General features: G+C 39.5%; 3 protein-coding genes and 1 pseudogene across 5 annotated transcripts in view; 1 reads left to right on the top strand and 3 right to left on the bottom strand.

Annotated features, from left to right (window-relative positions):
* Positions 1 to 2,252: 2,252 nt before the first annotated feature.
* On the bottom strand, positions 2,253 to 17,656 carry AK6 (adenylate kinase 6). The gene is made up of 5 exons (XM_055555128.1): positions 17,500 to 17,656; positions 15,732 to 15,824; positions 6,037 to 6,095; positions 5,706 to 5,851; positions 2,253 to 2,717 (listed from the first exon to the last, which is right to left on the bottom strand). Exons 1-5 carry the CDS (start codon positions 17,525 to 17,527, stop codon positions 2,525 to 2,527), a joined length of 519 nt encoding a protein of 172 aa, XP_055411103.1. The 5' UTR covers positions 17,528 to 17,656; the 3' UTR covers positions 2,253 to 2,524.
* On the bottom strand, positions 7,263 to 9,962 carry LOC129633342 (N-alpha-acetyltransferase 20-like; annotated as a pseudogene).
* TAF9 (TATA-box binding protein associated factor 9) lies at positions 13,983 to 17,523 on the bottom strand. Its single transcript, XM_055555127.1, has 3 exons — positions 17,500 to 17,523; positions 15,732 to 15,824; positions 13,983 to 15,028 (listed from the first exon to the last, which is right to left on the bottom strand). The coding sequence occupies exon 3, from the start codon at positions 15,009 to 15,011 to the stop codon at positions 14,217 to 14,219; it is 795 nt and encodes a 264-aa protein (XP_055411102.1). The 5' UTR covers positions 15,012 to 15,028; positions 15,732 to 15,824; positions 17,500 to 17,523; the 3' UTR covers positions 13,983 to 14,216.
* The window catches only part of RAD17 (RAD17 checkpoint clamp loader component), a 34,172-nt gene continuing 32,950 nt past the window's right edge, over positions 17,653 to 18,874 (top strand). The window contains exon 1 of one of the 3 annotated variants that reach the window (XM_055555122.1): positions 17,653 to 17,986. In XM_055555122.1, coding sequence (XP_055411097.1) covers positions 17,971 to 17,986 — 16 coding nt within the window. In that variant the 5' untranslated portion in view covers positions 17,653 to 17,970. The remainder of the gene's footprint in view (positions 17,987 to 18,874) is intronic. The other 2 variants (XM_055555121.1, XM_055555123.1) reach the window with 2 other exon arrangements.

Genomic DNA, 18,874 nt, shown 5'->3' with positions numbered 1-18,874 from the left:
AACAGCATTGGTCGTTAGAGAAATGTATCTAAACCAAAATGAAGCTACGACTGTGTATCTACAGGATGGCTATTAGGTGAACAGTAGCCAGTGTTGGCAAGGATATGGAGAATTAGATCCCAATACATGGATGGTGAGAATAGAAAGTAATGCAACCACTTTGGAAAACATTTTGGCATATCGTCAAAATGCTAAACTCAGTTGCAATATGACCTAGCAATCTCCCTCTTTGCTATATCCAAGAGAGTTGAAAACATACATCCACACAAAAACTTGTGCACTAATGTTCATAAAACATAATACCCAAAATGGATACAATCCAACTATGCTGCTGATGGAATGGATAAACAAAATGTGGAATAGCCATACAGTGGAATATTATTCAACCATATTAAGGAATGAGGTACTCATTAAGGCTTCAACATGGATGATCATGAAAACACTATGCTAAGTGAAAGAAGCTAGATACGAAAACCACATATTGTATGATTCTATTTATATAAAATCTCCAGGATATGCAAATCTATAGCAACAAAGTGGACTAGTAATAGCAAGGGGCTAGGAGAAGGGAAGAATGAGCAGTGACTGCTAATAGGTATGGGATGTCTTTTGGTTGGGGTGATGAAAGTGTTATAGAATGGAGTAGTTGCACAATCTTGTGAATACGATTTTTTAAATGGACTGTACACTTTAGTGGATTTTAGGATATGTGAGTTATAGCTTAATAAAGAATAGGAAGGTCTGTATGTTCTAAGATGGTATAATATCCAAAATACATTAAATGAAAAAAAAATGACAGAACAGTTTGCATGGTATGCTACCATATGCTTAAAAGAAAAAAAGCGAGCACACACATGCTATACCATATGCTTAAAAAAAGCACACACACAACACACACAAAATGCTACCATATGCTTAAAAAAAGCACACACACACACACATCCAAACCAGTAACATTCTTTCCTAAAGGGAGGGAATCCAGCAGTGACTGAAGAACAGGGTGGCCTGAAAGGGAAGCCTACCTTTCTAGTACAGGTCTTCCTTGACTTATGTTGGGGTTACAGCCTGATGAACCCATCATAAGTTGAAAATATCCTAAGTCAAAAATGTGCTTAATACACCTGACCTACCAAACATCACAGCCTACCTTCCCCCTGCCCCCCCCCTCCCCACACACACACACTGTGGAATGTGAGATCCTAGTTCTGCAACCAGGGGTGAACCCACATGCCTAGCAGTGGAAGCTCGGAGTCCTAACCACTGGACGACCAGGGAAGCTCCTGTCCTAGCCTACCTTAAATATGCTACCTTAAATGTAAGAACACTTACATTAACTTACAATTGGGCAAAATCATCTTAACACAAAGCCTGTTTTATAATAATGTGTTGACTGTCTCGTAAGTTACTGACCGCTAAACTGAAAGTTAAAGTAGAACGGTTGCATGGTGCAGAGTGGCAGTGAGTTTTATCGGTACCCTCATTATCACCCGGCTGACTGGGAGCTGCAGCCACCCCCAATCCCCACCATCACAGGTAATGTGCTGCATACAGAAAGCTAGCCCAGGAAAACATCAAAATTCAAAGCATGAATTTGAGAGAGTCAATTCCTAGGCAGGTTGATATAGTAAGTCTGGGGTCCCTGAGGAAAAGAAGGATCTGGGGCTCTCAAAGAGGAGATAAGGGTCTGGAATTCTCAAGGAGGAGGAAAGGACAAACTTATATAACAACAATGTATCTGGCTTGAGGACAGTTACTTCTTCCTGAAAACCTTCTGGCTAATCCTGTTACCTTAAAAATGTAAATTATGGGAGGGGTCTAGTAAGATCTTTACAACCTTGAGACATTCTTTTGATTTATTGTAATAACTAATTAAAAATGCATATAACTCCCTTGCTTAGACTAGGAAGGGGGGCTCTCTGTCCCCCTTCTGATGTCTGTGTCAGAAGCTTTCTCTGTCCTTTTTATACTTTAATAACACTCTGCTACACAAAAGCTCAAGTGATCAAGCCTGGTCCCTGGTCCCGAAGCTAAATCTTCTTCAGAGATCACGAATCAGACACCATTCACCATAAGCTATCAATTTCTAGTGTGTATGTTCTCGCTTTTGCTCCATCATAAAGTCAAAACATCCTAAGCTGAACCATTTTAAGTTGGGTACCATCTGTATATGCTTTTGTACATTTTTAATTCTATACAGAGTGCAAGTATTACCACTTTTTTTTTTAAAAGAAAGAAAAATGGAAAATCGATGCTTTATCTTTAACCGGTGTTTTATTTTAAGAGATCATCTTGATTTTCTTCTTTAATAAACTTTTACAGTTTTAACTCTCAATCCTTAATAGTATTATTCAATATATTTGAGTTTAGCTTTCTCATAGAGAAAAAAACCCAAACATAAACCTTTATACTATCCATCTGCTAGTCTAACAGCACAATTTCAATGAGAAAGTTTTATTGATAACTGAATAATTCATGTGACATCAGCAGAGAGATGTCAAGAGTGATTGTGCAGTGGCCATTCTTGTTAAGAACTGTGATCTTTGACCCACTGCTCAATCCATTTCAGTATCTGATTGATATTATCCTCTAGATCTTCTGGTTTATTGCTCGGCAGCTGATGCACTATTTCTTCCTTGTAGGATGCTAAGGCTTCTTCATGAAGAACTTGAAAAATTTCACACTGAACATTATCTTTTAGTTTCTTCTCATTATAACCCCTAGAAGGCAAAGAGGAGATAATCTGAATGGCATTAACTAGAGTTTTAGGAACAAATTAGAAATTGGACACTTCAGAATCTATACACTTTTTGAACACATGAAGAATCACACAAAAATACTTCTTCATCTCTTTACCTAGAAATAATAGGCTGGCATTCTTCCCCCTACAATTTGTCAGCCATTCAATTAGCAAACATCTACTTACCTCAAGCCAGATGCCCAGCTATGAGATTAAACAGTCTAAATAGTTATGGTTCTAAATTTTTAAAGTTAGAGGAATTAAGATATAGACAGATAAAACAAATAAATGGCATATAATAAAACGCACATGGTAAAGAATATCATATACTAATTGGGTACTAGATCACACAGATGTATCTGTAGTTTACCAGTTCCAAAGACACTGAAAAAATTAACTTGTATAATCTTTAGGAAGATGTAAATTAGCCAGCTAGTTAGTGAAATGAGTAAGGAAAATTCAGACTCAAATTAATTCAATTTTCTAACAGTCAAAATTAGATTGAACTACTCAAAAGGTGATTAACGTTATGGAAAGACAGCCCACAGAATGGGAGAAAGTTTTTGCAAATCTTATATCTGATAAGGGACTTACATCTAAAATACATAAAGAAATCTTACAACTTAGTAAAAAAGGCCAAATAATCCAATTAAAAATTGGGCAAAAGGTCTAAATAGATATTTTTCCAAAAGATATACAAATGGCCCATAAGCACATGAAAACGCACTCAGTATCATTAGCCATCAAGGAAATGCAAATGAAAAGTACAATGTGATACTACTTCATATCCACTAGGATGGCTGCAATCAAAAAGATAATAAGGATGTGAAAATACTGGAGGCTTCATATACTACTCTTGGGAATGTAAAGTTGTGCTGTCACTATGGAGAATGTCTGACAGTTTCTCAGAAAGTTATACGTAGCTATTTAACATGTGACCCAGAAATCCTATTCCTAGAGAAACTTCAATACCCAAGATAAATGAATGAATGCATAATGTTCACAGAAAAACACATGCATGAATGTTCATAGCAGCATTGTTCATAATTGCCAAAAAGTTGAAACAACCCAAATGTCTATAATCTGATAAACAGATAAATAAAATATGGTATATCCATATAATGGAATATTATTTTGCAATAAAAAGAAAAGAAGTACCGGTACATGCTACAACACAGATGAACCTTGAAAACATTATGCTAAATAAAAGAAGCCAGACACAAAAGATCGCATTTTATATGATTTCATTTATAAAAAGTCCTGAATAGGCAAATCCACAGAGATAGAAAGTAAATTACTGGTTGCCTGGGACTGGGGACTAAGGGGAGATGGGGAGTGACCGCTAATGGGTATGGGTTTTTTTGAGGGGGGTGGAGGTGTGAACATTTTTAAAAATTGGTTATAATAATGGATATACAACTCTGTGAATACACTGAAAACCACTGAAGTGTATGCTTCAAATTGGTTGTACAATTCATATGGTATATGAATTTATTTCAATAAGGTTTTTTTCTTTAAATAGGTGATTGCTGCTGCTGCTGCTAAGTCGCTTCAGTCGTGTCTGACTCTGCACGACCCCAGAGACAGCAGCCCACCAGGCTCCCCCGTCCCTGGGGTTCTCCAGGCAAGAACACTGGAGTGGGTTTCCTTCTCCAATGCGTGAAAGTGAAAAGTGCAAGTGAAGTCGCTCAGTCGTGTACGACTCTTTGCGACCCCATGGACTGCAGCCTACCAGGCTCCTCCGCCCATGGGATTTTCCAGGCAAGAATACTGGAGTGGGGTGCCATTGCCTTCTCCAAAATAGGTGATTACACATTAAAAAAAAAAATTAAATAGGTGATTAATTTTTTCAATGGTTAAAAACAAGACTGCTTTTCTCATACTTTAATCTTTATTTACATAAAATTTTAATTTTTAATAAAAATGTTAAATGGTTTTTGAGAAAAGGCATATATACCATATTGTCTCTATTACTTCTCTGTTCAAATATTTTTAATGGCTTTTCCTGCCTAAAGAAAGATGATGAAAGCTTCAGGTATTATTCCCACCTAACTTTTCCTGTATATTTCATACTATACTTTTTTGTGCAAGGATTGATTTCCCTTGTAGCTCAGATGGTAAAGAATCTGCCTGCAATGTGGGAGACCCAGGTTTGATCCCTGGGTTGGGAAGATCCCCTGGAGAAGGAAATGTCAACCCCCTCCTGTCTTCTTCCCTGGAGAATTCCATGGACAGAGGGAGCCTGGCAGGCTACAGTCCATGGGGTTGCAAAGAGTGCGACTCACACACACACACACACACACACACACAACTCAACGGTGTTTAGTCAGAGTTGACTATGATCACTGAGAACACAAATTCTGAACCTGACCTTAGTTAGGCAAACTTCTGGAATTTTCCTTCCCGAAACTTCTTTCTAAATTCCTTTAAAATTCCCCCTTTGCCACAGCTTGAATCAAAAGACAGTGGGGAAATGTTTTCCATAAAACTTTGCTTTTTTGGTTATTCTAGATTAAGCCTGATGCTCTCTTGGAAAGGATGAACTCAAATATGTTGTGAAATGTTAATTTATCTTGTTAGTTTTTCATAAGTTTTCTCACTTCTGATGTGAGAATGATTTAAGTGGGTAATTTTCATTCCATAGCAAAGAATATGCTATTGTCTTGGCTGTTTTCCTAGAGAAGCTTTACATTAGGGAAAAAGCATGACTAAATAGTTGCTATATAGTACATTTTACTGAATCAGACTGTCAGTTAGGTCAGAAACTACTGCTTGTGTTTTACAAATGCATCCTTTTCTCTTAGGTTCAGGATGTTGGTACTATACAGACTTGGTTTATAATGAGAACAAAATATAAAGCAGTCACATTTTCAAATAGAACCTTTGTGATGTTAGTAATTGCCAACTTCAGGAATCTGAATAAAAGTTTATATAATACTTTAAGAATTTAATGTTTTTCCTTTCTTACCTATTTTCAAGTCTTTTGTACAAAATACTGTTATCTGTTTTCAGGACAAATACTATATGAAACCAGCGTTCAGGGAAGAAATCACAACCATGGTAATCAACAATAACTCCACCTTCACTCATTTGGCTTTCTAGTTCATCAACTACCTGTAAGAAAGGGAAAAAATAAAGATGAATACTCTTTTAAAAACTGAGGTCAATAAAAAATAAATTAAATAAATAAGCTAAAAAAATATTATCACCTCAGTATTCAATCAATTAAAAAAAAACCTAAGGTCAACTTTCCTATTAAATTTTTTAAATGTATACTTTATTTAAAAAATTGTACTTACTCTATCTTCATCTAAAATGGGACAGTCATACTCTTCATCATAGCCATCATATAACTGCCCTAAAAGAGATTTACATTGGAGTATTAAAGTAGTCTTTTCTCGGTAACTTTCAGTAATTTTCAATTACTTTTTTAGAGATAAGAGAGGGCACTAATACAACAGTGTCACATGGACACCAAATATAATGAGCAATGCGGATAAATTAGAATTTTGTCTAGAAGGAAATTTGGGTAACAGTATATCTGCAACCGCTTTAGCTATTGATGGTTTCAAAACTGAAACCATCAACAGAGAACCAACTTCAGTATTTGTGGTCCTAAACACTCACATACATTAACAGCAGATTAAGTTCCAAACTTATTAGGCCAAGGATATGAAACTTATTAAAAGCAACAACTGGCGCTTGATTCCACGAATGAACCCTTTGTCACCGAGGTCACATTCACGGGGTTTGGGGAAGGAAAGTCAGTATACAGATGCTCCTGAACGTCTAGATTTCCAGCATCCCCAAAAGCCAAGGGTTAAATTTCAGAAGGTAAAACAAGAATGATGGGGGCAGGCATAAAGAAGGCAAATTTAAATCTAACATTAAAACTTTCCAGTAAATTCGTTCTCTTTCAAATGAAGTGTGTCATAAGGAGGCGAGACATACCAATCCCACACTCAACCTGAACCCCTGGGAGGCATGTCCTCACGAGGCAGACTTAGATCATTCTTTTAGCCATCTCAAAACGCATGCTATAGTCTTCTCCCTCTTCCCCCTAACAATGTGGCACAGGATGAAATAAGCTTAAAATGGGCATAAGTTCTGAAGTGACAGAAGGGTAGTCCCCGAGGGTTAGTGGAAGGCAGAGGCAATTTTAACTGTCTTGCCTGGAAATCGGCCTGTGGACCGATTCTGAGCACATGAACCACTTCTCTAGCACCCTAGTGTGACCTCCGACTTCTTGGGTTACTGTTCAGCTACCAGAAACTCTTACCTGCTAAAAAGTTAAACTGTCTTGGTGTGGGGAAAACTGGTTAACTATATAGAAAATAATCTAAACCCTTACTTTACACCACAAGTTCTAGATGGATTAAAAAGTTAATTACTACATTCCAAAGATAACTAATGGAAAACTAAACTCTACAAAGGAATGATTCATTTGAGTTTGTGAAAAAAATAACTGATTCAAATAAATAAAATGTTAAATTTCTTGAAGAATTTTTTTTAATAGCAGGGAGAAATATTTAAACCAGGACAAAGGACTGAAATGTAGATTATATAAATATCTCAAAAACAGTAACCTAATAATAAAAAAACAATTTACACATAATGGAAAAGATAATTAGTAAACAATACATGAAAAAAATGTTGGACTTTCCCAGCTACTAAAGAGATGCAAATTAAATGAGCCTTTTTATAACTGTTATGTGTTTAGTAAATTGACTCTGAAAATGTGTAATTATTTTTTAGAGTCAACAGTGCATTTTATTATATATCTTAGGTTCATACATTTCAAATATGCTTTTAAAGCTTAAGTTCAATACAAGATAAAAAATGTATATATAGCAGCAGTTCTCAGGAACAGAGTTTAGGAGACTGGAGCAAGCTTTTTCCCTAGCACATTGTGAATAGTGTTTTGAGCCATGTCTGTGGAATGTTTCCTTCTGACCTAAATGCCTTTTTTATTGGATTTTATTACAGTGAACAGCTTTAGAAGGTATAATATTGCTAGTAGAAAAGAAGACTTAAAATAAGTTAATAACCTGTATTTTCTTGAAGTCTTTAAGAGCTAAATGATCCCCTTTTCTCCTAATAGAGCTCCAAGATCATCTAATAAAAATAATATTGTCCATAAACTATCTGGAGCATCATCAGCCTAAGAACCACTGTTCATGGTTATTCAGTGTCTTCTGGCCTCACAGGAAGAGGTATGATGGATTTCTCAGTGTCCTTGGATCGTGCTTTCCTCATATTGTAAAGAGTCCTCATCCGGCTCCCCATTGAGCACTGAATAAATAGTACTCCTGACTATCGTGTACATTCTGTAGTCTAGCCACTTGTACATGTTGACAGCAAATGGGTTAGACACTCTTACAAAGAGATCAACAAAAAATCCACCCCTTCTTTCTGAAACCTCCTCTAATAACTCCGTAAGTTTAGCAGCCAAACCACGGCGCTGAAATTCCAGGACAACGACAGAGCTGTGATGTGCCCATGCCATTCTTCCCTTGCCACTGAGACTTCTGGTTTTAAAAAGGTTTAGCAGAGGAACCAGAGATCAAATTGCCAACATCTGCTGGATCATGGAAAAAGCAAGAGAGTTCCAGAAAAACATCTATTTCTGCTTTATTGACTATGCCAAAGCCTTTGACTGTGTGGATCACAATAAACTGTGGAAAATTCTTCAAGGGATGGGAATACCAGACCACCTGATCTGCCTCTTGAGAAATTTGTATGCAGGTCAGGAAGCAACAGTTAGAACTGGACATGGAACAGACTGGTTCCAAATAGGAAAAGGAGTACGTCAAGGCTGTAAATTGTCACCCTGTTTATTTAACTTCTATGCAGAGTACATCATGAGAAATGCTGGACTGGAAGAAACACAAGGTGGGATCAAGATTGCCGGGAGAAATATCAATAACCTGAGATATGCAGATGACACCACCCTTATGGCAGAAAGTGAAGAAGAACTAAAAAGCCTCTTGATGAAGGTGAAAGTGGAGAGTGAAAAAGTTGGCTTAAAGCTCAACATTCAGAAAACGAAGATCATGGCATCCGGTCCCATCACTTCATGGGAAATAGATGGGGAAACAGTGGAAACAGTGTCAGACTTTATTTTTCTGGGCTCCAAAATCACTGCAGATGGTGACTGCAGCCATGAAATTAAAAGACGCTTACTCCTTGGAAGTAAAGTTATGACCAACCTAGATAGCATATTCAAAAGCAGAGACATTACTTTGGCAACAAAGGTCCGTCTAGTCAAGGCTATGGTTTTTCCTGTGGTCATGTATGGATGTGAGAGTTGGACTGTGAAGAAGGCTGAGCACCGAAGAATTGATGCTTTTGAACTGTGGTGTTGGAGAAGACTCTTGAGAGTCCCTTGCACTGCAAGGAGATCCAACCAGTCCATTCTGAAGGAGATCAGCCCTGGGTGTTCTTTGGAAGGAATGATACTAAAGCTGAAACTCCAGTACTTTGGCCACCTCATGTGAAGAGTTGACTCATTGGAAAAGCCTCTGATGCTGGGAGGAATTGGGGGCAAGAGGAGAAGGGGACAACAGAGGATGAGATGGCTGGATGGCATCACTGACTCGATGGACATGAATCTGAGTGAACTCCAGGAGTTGGTGATGGACAGGGAGGCCTGGCGTGCTGCGATTCATGGGGTTGCAAAGAGTTGGACACGACTGAACGACTGATCTGATCTGATCTGATAACCCATTAACTCTCCACCAGGGGCCTCTGCAACGAAGAAGTACTCTAGCCATTGGGCGAGGTACTCTAAGTAAAAAGGAACCCCAAAAGTTTCTCTAAGTGGATCCAAGTTAAATGTTGTTGAAGCAAAACAGGTCGTCGCACCGCTGCACCCACGGGAACCGGCTTACCGAAATACCACACCAGGCCCGCCCTGGAAATCTGTAATTTTTTCAAGAAAAATGTCTTGTCCAGAGATTTCTTTGACCTCTGAATTTCTAACCAGAAAAAAGTATAAAAGATGCTTAAAATACTCAACAATAGTGAATTAGTTAAATCTTGTTTACTAACTGGCTGAAGTATGTAATTAAACTTAAGTAAATTAGGTTGTTAAATTTCTCCATTATTTTTACATTACTTTCTATATATACATATATATATATATATTACAATGCCACAAAATGAAGAATACCTACCGCTGATTTTGTACTATGTGGGAATCTGGGGTAGATAAATGTTCCTTCATATTTTAAGTCCAGACTACTATATGTTGTCTAAAATACAACTATAGCAGTATTAACTTTATTATTAAAAGTCTTTATGTATTGCAATGCTGATTTGCAGAATTTCTTAAAATCATGTTAATACATTTTAATAGTGTAATCCAAGTTTTCAAACATTCATTTCAAAAAACATTTATCTAACACCATGTCCAGTAATTAGAGGAAATGAAGATACAATAGTGAACAAATTGAACACCAAGACCAACTTAGTCCTTCCCTTCAACAGTTTACAGTAACATGAGAGATGACAGACAAGTAACCTGGAAATTGTAATATTTAATGCTGTGGATCATGGTGCTTTGGGCAATAAGATGGGCATCTTTTAGGTGAGGAACATAAGCAGGATATTTGGGGAAGCTTCCTGGAGGAGGTAACTTCTAAGTAGAAACTTGAAGCTAAGGAAAAAAAGGTAGGTAAGATGATCCTTTGTTCCCAGGTGGCTCAGTATGTAAAGAATCAGCCTGCCAATGCAGGAGACTCAGGAGACACAGGTTCAATACCTGGGTTGGGAAGATCCCCTGGAGTAGGAAACGGCAACTCACTCTAGTATTCTTGCCTGGAAAATCCTATGGACAGAGGAGCCTGGTGGGCTCCAGTCTGCAGGGTCACAAGAGTCAGACACAACTCGGCAACTAAACAACAATGAGATACTGAGATTCAGCACTAATGGTCTTGAGGATGGTCAAGTGGTACCAGGGACACAGCATCAGTGGTCTTATGAATGGAATAGGGGTTTCAAACGGATTTTTTAAACTATCAAGATTAGAAGCCAAGTGCATCTGGCTAGCATGTGAATGCATTTGTATGTGTGGTGGGACAGGAATCAGGAGTGGACAAGCAGTCAGGAAGGACTACAGAGCATCTAAACATTAATTTGGAAATGTCCAGGAACTATCCAGATGGTTACATCTAGTAGATGTCTAGAAATTGGTCTAAGTCAGAGTCACCAGCAAAAAAGAACTGACCAGTCTGAGTCAATGAGATCACTAGACAGAGAGTCAGGATTACAAGATCACAGAGGAAAAGACATATATGGTGGGAAAGCGAGAATCAGATGAAAGCATTGGGGTAGCAGTGCTGGTGAGAGGACAAGGAATAAGTTAGTTTCCAAGTCTTCTAGTGGTAGGTGATTAAAGTGAGGGGAAAAATGAGATACACAAAGGTTAGAGTGGGGATGGAAAGCTTTTTCTATAAAGGGCCAGACAGTAAATATTTCAGAATTTACAGCCTACTCTTTAGCTAGTGGCTCCTACAAAACCAGGGGCAGCTTGCCAACCCTTGGGTTAGAAACACACCAAGATTTTAAGTGTTGTGAGCCAGATATTTGAAATGCATCTAATGTCTAGACCCATGAGCATGCTGGGGTTAGGGACAGAGGCTGAAGATCGATAAACTAAAAATTTAGGATGAAAAATTAAGCAGAAAAATTAAGGATGCTGATAACAAGTGTAATTAAATGACTGCACATGGGAAAGGGCAGTGAGGAATGCAGACTGAATGAACAGGGATAAGGAAAGCAGTCTTGGTCCCTCCAGTCAGGACTCTCTCTAGTTTTATTAAGCTTAATTCCCCACCTAATTTTTCCTGCTTTAGTTCTAAACAACATAGATGGTCTCTTACAAATAATACAGAAATTTAACATGATTACCAGGATGGCAATAAACTCCATTTAGGCAGATCAATTTAAAACCAGTTTTGTTTTGGTCTCATGACTTACAGCAGGTTTCTAAACCTGAAATACTACTGACATTTTGAGCTTGGCCACTTGCTCCTTGGAAGAAAAGCTGTGGCCAACCTAGACAGCCTATTAAAAAGCAGAGACATTACTTTGCCAACAAAGGTCCATCTAGTCAAAGCTAAGATTTTCCAGTATTCATATACAGATGTGAGAGTTGGACTATAAAGAAAGCTAAGCGCCAAAGAATTGATGCTTTTGAACGGTGGTATTGGAGAAGACTCTAATTTAGAGTCCCTTGGTATGCAAGGAGATCCAACCAGTCAATCCTAAAGGAAATCAGTCCTGAATATTCACTGGAAGGACGGATGCTGAAGCTGAAACTCCAACACTCTGGCCACCTGATGCAAAGAACTGACTCATTGGAAAAGACCCTGATGCTGGGAAAGATTGAAGGCGGGGGAAGGGAACGACAGAGGATGAGATAGTTGGATGGTATCACTGACTCAATGGACAAGCTTGAGTAAGCTTCCCAAGTTGGTGATGGACAGGGAAGCCTGGGGTGCTGCAGTCCATGGGGTCGCAGAGTCGGACACGACGAGCGACTGAACTGAATTCATTATGAAGACAGAGGACTGTCCTGTGAATTGCAGGATGTTCAGCAGAATCCTTGGCATCGACCCATTAGAGATCACAAGAAAACCTCCCACTCCAGTTGTGACAAGTAAAAATGTCTCGGAATATCCCCCGAAGGACAAAATCACCCCATTGAGAAACAGTGCTTTGTAGAAGACTGAGTGGTTTCCCTTAAAACATATTACCATTTGGGAAAAAATGAGGCAGCTGAATGTCTCAGACTATCTCCTAGTTATATTTTCAGGTATATTCAAATGGCATCTGGGGGAGGCAAAAAATCTGATATATTTTGAAAAATCTAATAAAGCACATCATCTAACATGTTATTAAATCAGACCAGAATCCTTTATCTGGCGTAACAGGAGGAAAAATGCCCCATTTATAAGGAAGATTCCATCTCATTAAATAACTCATCAATAAAATACAAACAGAATGGTCAAGACCATGCACCATCAAGGCACACAGCTAAAATGTGTGTAAGCAGACTCAAGAGGAAAGTGTCTTACTGTGGATTATCCTTGGTTCTGGTGTTACTGTTGCTCTCAATGCTATTCATGACAGATTATAATTTCATTAAGTTTAGGAACATTAAATTGAGTGGGTGAGAACTGGAAGACATGACTGAAATTGACTACTGTATGTAACTCTGAGAGGAGGAAATGGCAACCCACTCCAGTCTTCATGCTGGACAGAAGAGCCACCATGGACAGAAGAGACTGGTGGGCTACAGTCTATTGGGTCACAAAAGAATTGGACATGACTTAGCGACAAGCACACGGGTGACTCTGAAATCACTTATCAAAAACAGTAAAGTTGCACAGGCAAAGGAACAAACCAGATTTCATATGGGTATAAAATGCAGAATGACAAGCTACACACAGTAGCAAATAAAGACCTAAGTTTTATCAACTATAATTTGAACACCAAACCTGAATTAAAAATATAAGCATGATACTAGCTTATAGTATCAAGAATATGATGAAAAAAAAAAAAAAAAAGAATATGATGAGCAAAGATACATAACTGACCTGCAAAAAGGGAAGCTGGGAAAAAACTTAAAATTTTTAAGTAGTGAGATACTGAGAGACACACCAAGGATCCTTAAATATAAGCAAAGGAATAGAAAAATGGGACCTAAGAAAAACTCTGGCAATTGAAAAAGGTAAATCTAAATGGGAAGTGTTTGTCACCCAGTCATGTCTGACTTTTTGCAACTCTATGGACTGCAGCCGGGCAGGCTCCTCTGTCCAGGGCATTCTCCAGGCAAAAACACTAGAGTGGGTAGCCATTCCCTTCTCCAGGGGATCTTCCCGACCCAGAGATCAAACCCAGGTCTCCTGCACTGCAGGCAGATTCTTTACCATCTGAGCCGCCAGGGAAGCCCAAATGGATAAGGTTCACTATAAATAAAAATCCTGACCAAGTGGTCTCTCTAAAAAGCAGACATGGTTATACTTCAGCAATCTGAAAGAATGGCCCCTAAGAGTGACTCAACACCAGAGATCATACTATGATCTAAACATGTGAAAACACTAGAAGTGACTCTAATGGAAGGAGTAGACTGCAGCAACTTCAAGTTTTTCCAACTGCTATTTCTGTTGGTGATGAGGTGGAAAACTGCAATTATAAAAAAAAAAAAAAACTAAGAACATAATTGCCAAAGTACCAACAATTAAATGCACGAATTGCAACTTTATTTTTTACACTTAAAGGCTGACGAGAAACCATTACTAATCCTATTAAAGAAAATCTAACACAACAGCTCAATCGAAAAGTATGGTAAGCGTATTTACTCATTAAATACTATTTTTTCTAGAACACAACATGGAAACATCTAGCATGCATGTTTAATCTCAGTACAACAGATTCAAAACCAAGTATACATGTTACATGCGTCAAGGCTAGATTACAAATTATCATAGTCATCGTCGTCATCATCATCGTCATCATCATCATCATGTTTTCTTTTCAATGCATTTGATGCTTCATTGGCAGTATTTTGTGATGAGACCATGTTAGTGGTAATAAGAATATTTTTGGACCCAATTAATGACGGATTAATTAGAACATTCTGAACTGCTGATGTTGCAGGAATTGAAGCTTTTACAGCTGGGGACTGTGAAGTGGGCATCTGTACTGTGAACCTTTGCCCTGTGAGGGACACTGGAGTCCCTACTTTAGTTGAAACGGACATGGCTTGTGGGGTTGGTGTGCCAAGCGTGGGAGTACTTGGTCTGCTAGTAACTGAACCAACGCTTAACCGTGGAACTGTTATTCTTCCTGCAGAAGTAGATGCCTTTTTTTGTAAAGACTTAAGTCTATAATTTGGAGCAGTCAAGCAATACCTATCAGGTGGCAATCTAGGACCTGAGTAAGGCTTGATCAATGGCAAAGGGGTTTGATTTCTTTGCCTTGCAATATCTAATAAAAAATCTCTTGGTGGAGGAGAGGTAAAAGACTGGTCAGCACGACACTGGATTGCCAATCGCACATCATCTGCATCAACAGTAGCTTTCTTAGCATGACTTGAATAAATTTTTGCATCATCTAGAATTGTGGTCACATATCGGAAGGCAAACTCCAACATCTGATTTATAACTCTTGGTTCATATTCTGTAATCCCCATATCCTTCAGGATTTGTGCCATCATCTGTGCATCTTTCGGCATGCTCTTGGGAGAAGCCATCTTGCCAGACTCCATGATATCCGGTGATCAAACTTTAGATCATTTGAAAAAAATATGTATATTAGATCAAATGTGAAATAGTTACTTTAGTAGCAACTGTCAGGAACTTAAAAAGTTTTAAATACAAGTTTTTAAAAATAGAAATTAAAAAATGTTACATCTTTTCAATTTTAATGAGGCACATTTAAAGTTCCCTTTACTTAAATTTATGGAGTTTCTACCCATTAGAGAATATAAAAAGATGAAGACACAAATAATGGAAGTGATGAAAGACTGGGAAAAACCAGGGTAAAATAGGTAAAAACATATACTTTAAAAATATGTGCAGATGCTTGCAGGCATGCATCAAATTAATCTAGTACAGCCATATCCTACTGCCTGTGTTCAAAATTCTGTCCTTCCAGTAAGCTCACAGACTATCTTTCTCTCTATACATATATGCTTAGCATAACTCAAAATACTCTTCCTCATATTCAAACGGTCCTATCTTCATGGAAGCTGTTCCAGTTATTACTGTCCACAAAAACTGCCAGCCAATTGCAGAGGGGATGCAGCAGTCAAAATAACCAGGACACAGCATGAGACAATATGTTCTATTTCTATGTCCCCAACAGAGCACAAATTCCTTCATGGAAAATTTTCTCTTCTTTCTCACAAAATAAATACAGTGCTAATACTTCATTCTTTATCTCTCACTTTTTAAATAAACAAACCTAACACCAAAGTGTCCCTTACCTTCTCGAGCTAAATCACCCACATTAACGTATTTCAGTCCTGATCTTGATGCGAGTTCTTTGCCTAATGTGGTTTTTCCAACCCCTGGTGTACCTGTAAGACAAGCCACAGAAAAATACTGTTCATGAAATACTCATTAGACTTTAGCCACTGATCTGCCCTTAAGGTTCTCAACAACTGAAATGAAGAGTTTCCTAATTAGCAATCCTATATGAACACACACCATAACCTAATGAACAACCCAAAGCCTGCTGGATATCAGAATTTCACCCAGTGTATCTGATTTTACCAGAGCAAGTGGGGCTTGGGAGAATCTGATGCCAATCACAGACTGTTTGCCATCATGGAAATTCCCAGAATAAAATTAGCCACCTCAAATAAACTGCCACCATTTATTTGTTTCAATGTGTATACATATATACACATTGCGTGCATATATATCAATATATATACATACATTTCCTTCTCCTACATAAATGGCAATACTATACATTGTTCTTCACCTTCCCTTTTTCATATTGCTTCAAGATAATCATACCCTTAATTTTCAGCTGTTCAGATTTAATGCCGCTAAAATTATAAAATCTGGTCATTATAATTAAAGATAAAAGGAATAAATTCAGGTCAACCTATAAGGAAAATAACATTTTACCTCCAGTCCACTATAATACACCAAGTTTGAATCCTAAACTCACCATGTTTTCAATAAAATGCTCACGTTTATATTTTTGATGATATGGTTTAATATTAAAAAACTAAGATACTGTCTGACACAAATAAATAAGATGTTGTAAAACATTCCTCTTAAAGAGCAGGCTAAATGTTAATTTGTTGACGTTAATCTGCTGCTCTCAGAATCAGACAAGACTTATGTGCTGCCAGTATGCTTGTTTTGTTGAAAGATACAACTGCTTTGTTTCCGCAAAGAGCGCCTCAATTTTGTATTGCAACAGCATCTACACCCATTAGATTTTGACATGAATGTCCCGTGATGCTATTACCTACTACAATTTAACAGTTAGAACATTTTCAGAGTTAAACAAATTAGAAATAATATTCTTGAAGTCACTATGAGGCATTTTAGGGCCCCTCGTATACAACAGGCGCCTTGAGCATGGATCCAAAGACCCAGAAGAAACCCCACAATCATCCCGGGAATTTTACAGCACCTCTGGACGAGAAACGACCAGAGATGCTCAGTCGATGCCTTCTGTTCTTAAAATTTAAAAAGCCCCTGAAGCAACCTCCGCCAGCGTATATGACAAATGAATCACCCACAGCACAAACATCCGACTCCTTTCACCTCTCAGATACAAAGGAAAAATGAGAGGCAGCTCAACAAGCCTCAAGACCTAATAATGGCATCCATCATTAACAGATCTAAGGGCCAGATACTGCTTTATGCTATTTAGCTAACAACCCAAAGACAACCCTACCCAAGTAAAGCAACAGCCATTTTACAAACAAAAACGTGATTAAGAAAGATTAGGCAGCTTGCCAGAAAAGGGAGCTGGATCTATCTACCTCTCTCCGCCTCACCGAGAAGGCCACCTCTTGCCAACTGAATTAACGTTCGTCGTCCCCTCCCCCCGCCTCCCGCAAAAGCGCCGCGAGGGCCGGGTCCAGAGGCCCTGGCGACAACCCCGTCACGCGACCCTCGCCGAGCCTCCGCACGTAACACTAAGCGAACCCTTCGGGCCAGGCCCCAGAGCACTCGGCGTCCCGGGCCAGCCCAGCCCCTCGACAGCACCCCACCGCGCGCCCTGACCGGTGAGCAGGATGTTCGGAAGCAACATGGTCCTCGCCGCGCTGGCTCCGCACGCCTCTGCACACGCGCTCTACACACTCCTGGGAGGGGCCGGCAGGGGCAGGCAACGGCAAGCGCCAGCGGCCCGGGGTACTCGAGGCCTGGAGGGGCACTCGAGACCCACCTCCGTCGCCTCGTCACCCACAGTTGGTTACCCGGCCCTCGAGGACACGCTTGCATCGCAGGGTCCGAGATACCGGCAGCGGTCGGGCCGACGCTTCGAGTCAGGCAATGCGCTGGATGCCTAAGACAGTCGCTCCTTAGGCCGCCCCGTCCTCCGGACTGTGTCGCGGAAGCGCCGACAGATCTGGAAGGTCCCCGAGGGGCGGGGCCTCTCAGAGGCTTCCGCGCTGAGCTCGGGCAGGGCCGGGTGGCTTGCCTTCCATCAGGAGCAGAACCTGGGCTCCACCGCTCCCCTCCGCCCGCGAGGGGATGCAGCTACCCGAAAGTAAGGCTGTCGTTGCTGCGGCTGTGGTGTATATATGTCCTCGAGACGCGAATCCATGTCTGCCTTCACGCCTCCCGGCCTCTCGTGGCTCCTCCTCCCGAACTGCCCATCCCATCTGGGGGTGAGAGGGTGGGGGTGCTGAGCTCTGGCCTGGAGCAGAGGCACGGGAGTTCGTCTCGGCTCTCGCCTGACTAGCAGCCTGACCTTGGACAAATATTTCAGCTTAGTTATCTCCAGTGCAGTGTGTAGGGTGGTGGTGGGTGTGCTAGAAATACTCTTCAAGGTCTTTTCTGCCGCTGACATCTCTTTTCAGGAACCTGGTATCCTCAGGGACAGTTGCCTATTTTTTAAAGGAGGTAACTGTCAGCCTTGTTTTCAAAGAGCAACTAGAATTCTGACTAGAACAACAGTCTGTCTCTCTTATTTCGACCTGTCAACTATGTTCACTCAAAGAGGTGCTTTTTCCACCTATGTACCTCTTTGAAACTGCAAAGATGTCCCCAGTCGTGAAAAATTTGTGAGTGTGTATGATTTGCTTTCTAGTGTGTGGAAGTGTTTACACATAAATTTCGTGTGTCTCCAAACTATAAAGCTCAGTTTACAGGTTTTTGACTTTAAAAAACTTTCCTTCTGGCAAACTTAAAATTGCTGAGTTCGCCAGTTTATGTAAACATTGAAGAACTATGAAATTCAGAAGAGTGTTGCCAAAAAAAATGTCTTGATGACGTGTTCAAAAAAGAACAAACCGTTACAGAAAAACTTTATAGTAAAATATAAAGTCTGTCTAAAGTCAGTGATAAGTCTGAATTCCTTGTACGGTGCTTTTTTGGTTATTTGAAATTTTGGGGAAATTTTTGAAATGTAAAGTGTGTGGGGGGGGAATTGATT

This window comes from Bubalus kerabau, chromosome 18 (genome assembly GCF_029407905.1).
Source record: "Bubalus kerabau isolate K-KA32 ecotype Philippines breed swamp buffalo chromosome 18, PCC_UOA_SB_1v2, whole genome shotgun sequence".
Taxonomy (NCBI): domain Eukaryota; kingdom Metazoa; phylum Chordata; class Mammalia; order Artiodactyla; family Bovidae; genus Bubalus; species Bubalus kerabau.
The sequence above is the reverse complement of the archived record's forward strand: the minus strand, read 5'-3'. Positions and strand labels throughout refer to the sequence as shown.

Coding starts and splice junctions, on each gene's coding strand:
- TAF9 (XM_055555127.1), bottom strand. CDS start 15,011: ATGGAGTCTGGCAAGATGGCTTCTCCCAAGAGCATGCCGAAAGATGCA.
- AK6 (XM_055555128.1), bottom strand. CDS start 17,527: ATGTTGCTTCCGAACATCCTGCTCACCG. Junction 6,096..15,731: donor GGGTGATTTAGCTCGAGAAG/GTAAGGGACACT, acceptor AATCTCTTTTAG/GGCAGTTATATGATGGCTAT. Junction 5,852..6,036: donor CCATTTTAGATGAAGATAGA/GTAAGTACAATT, acceptor CCTTTCTTACAG/GTAGTTGATGAACTAGAAAG.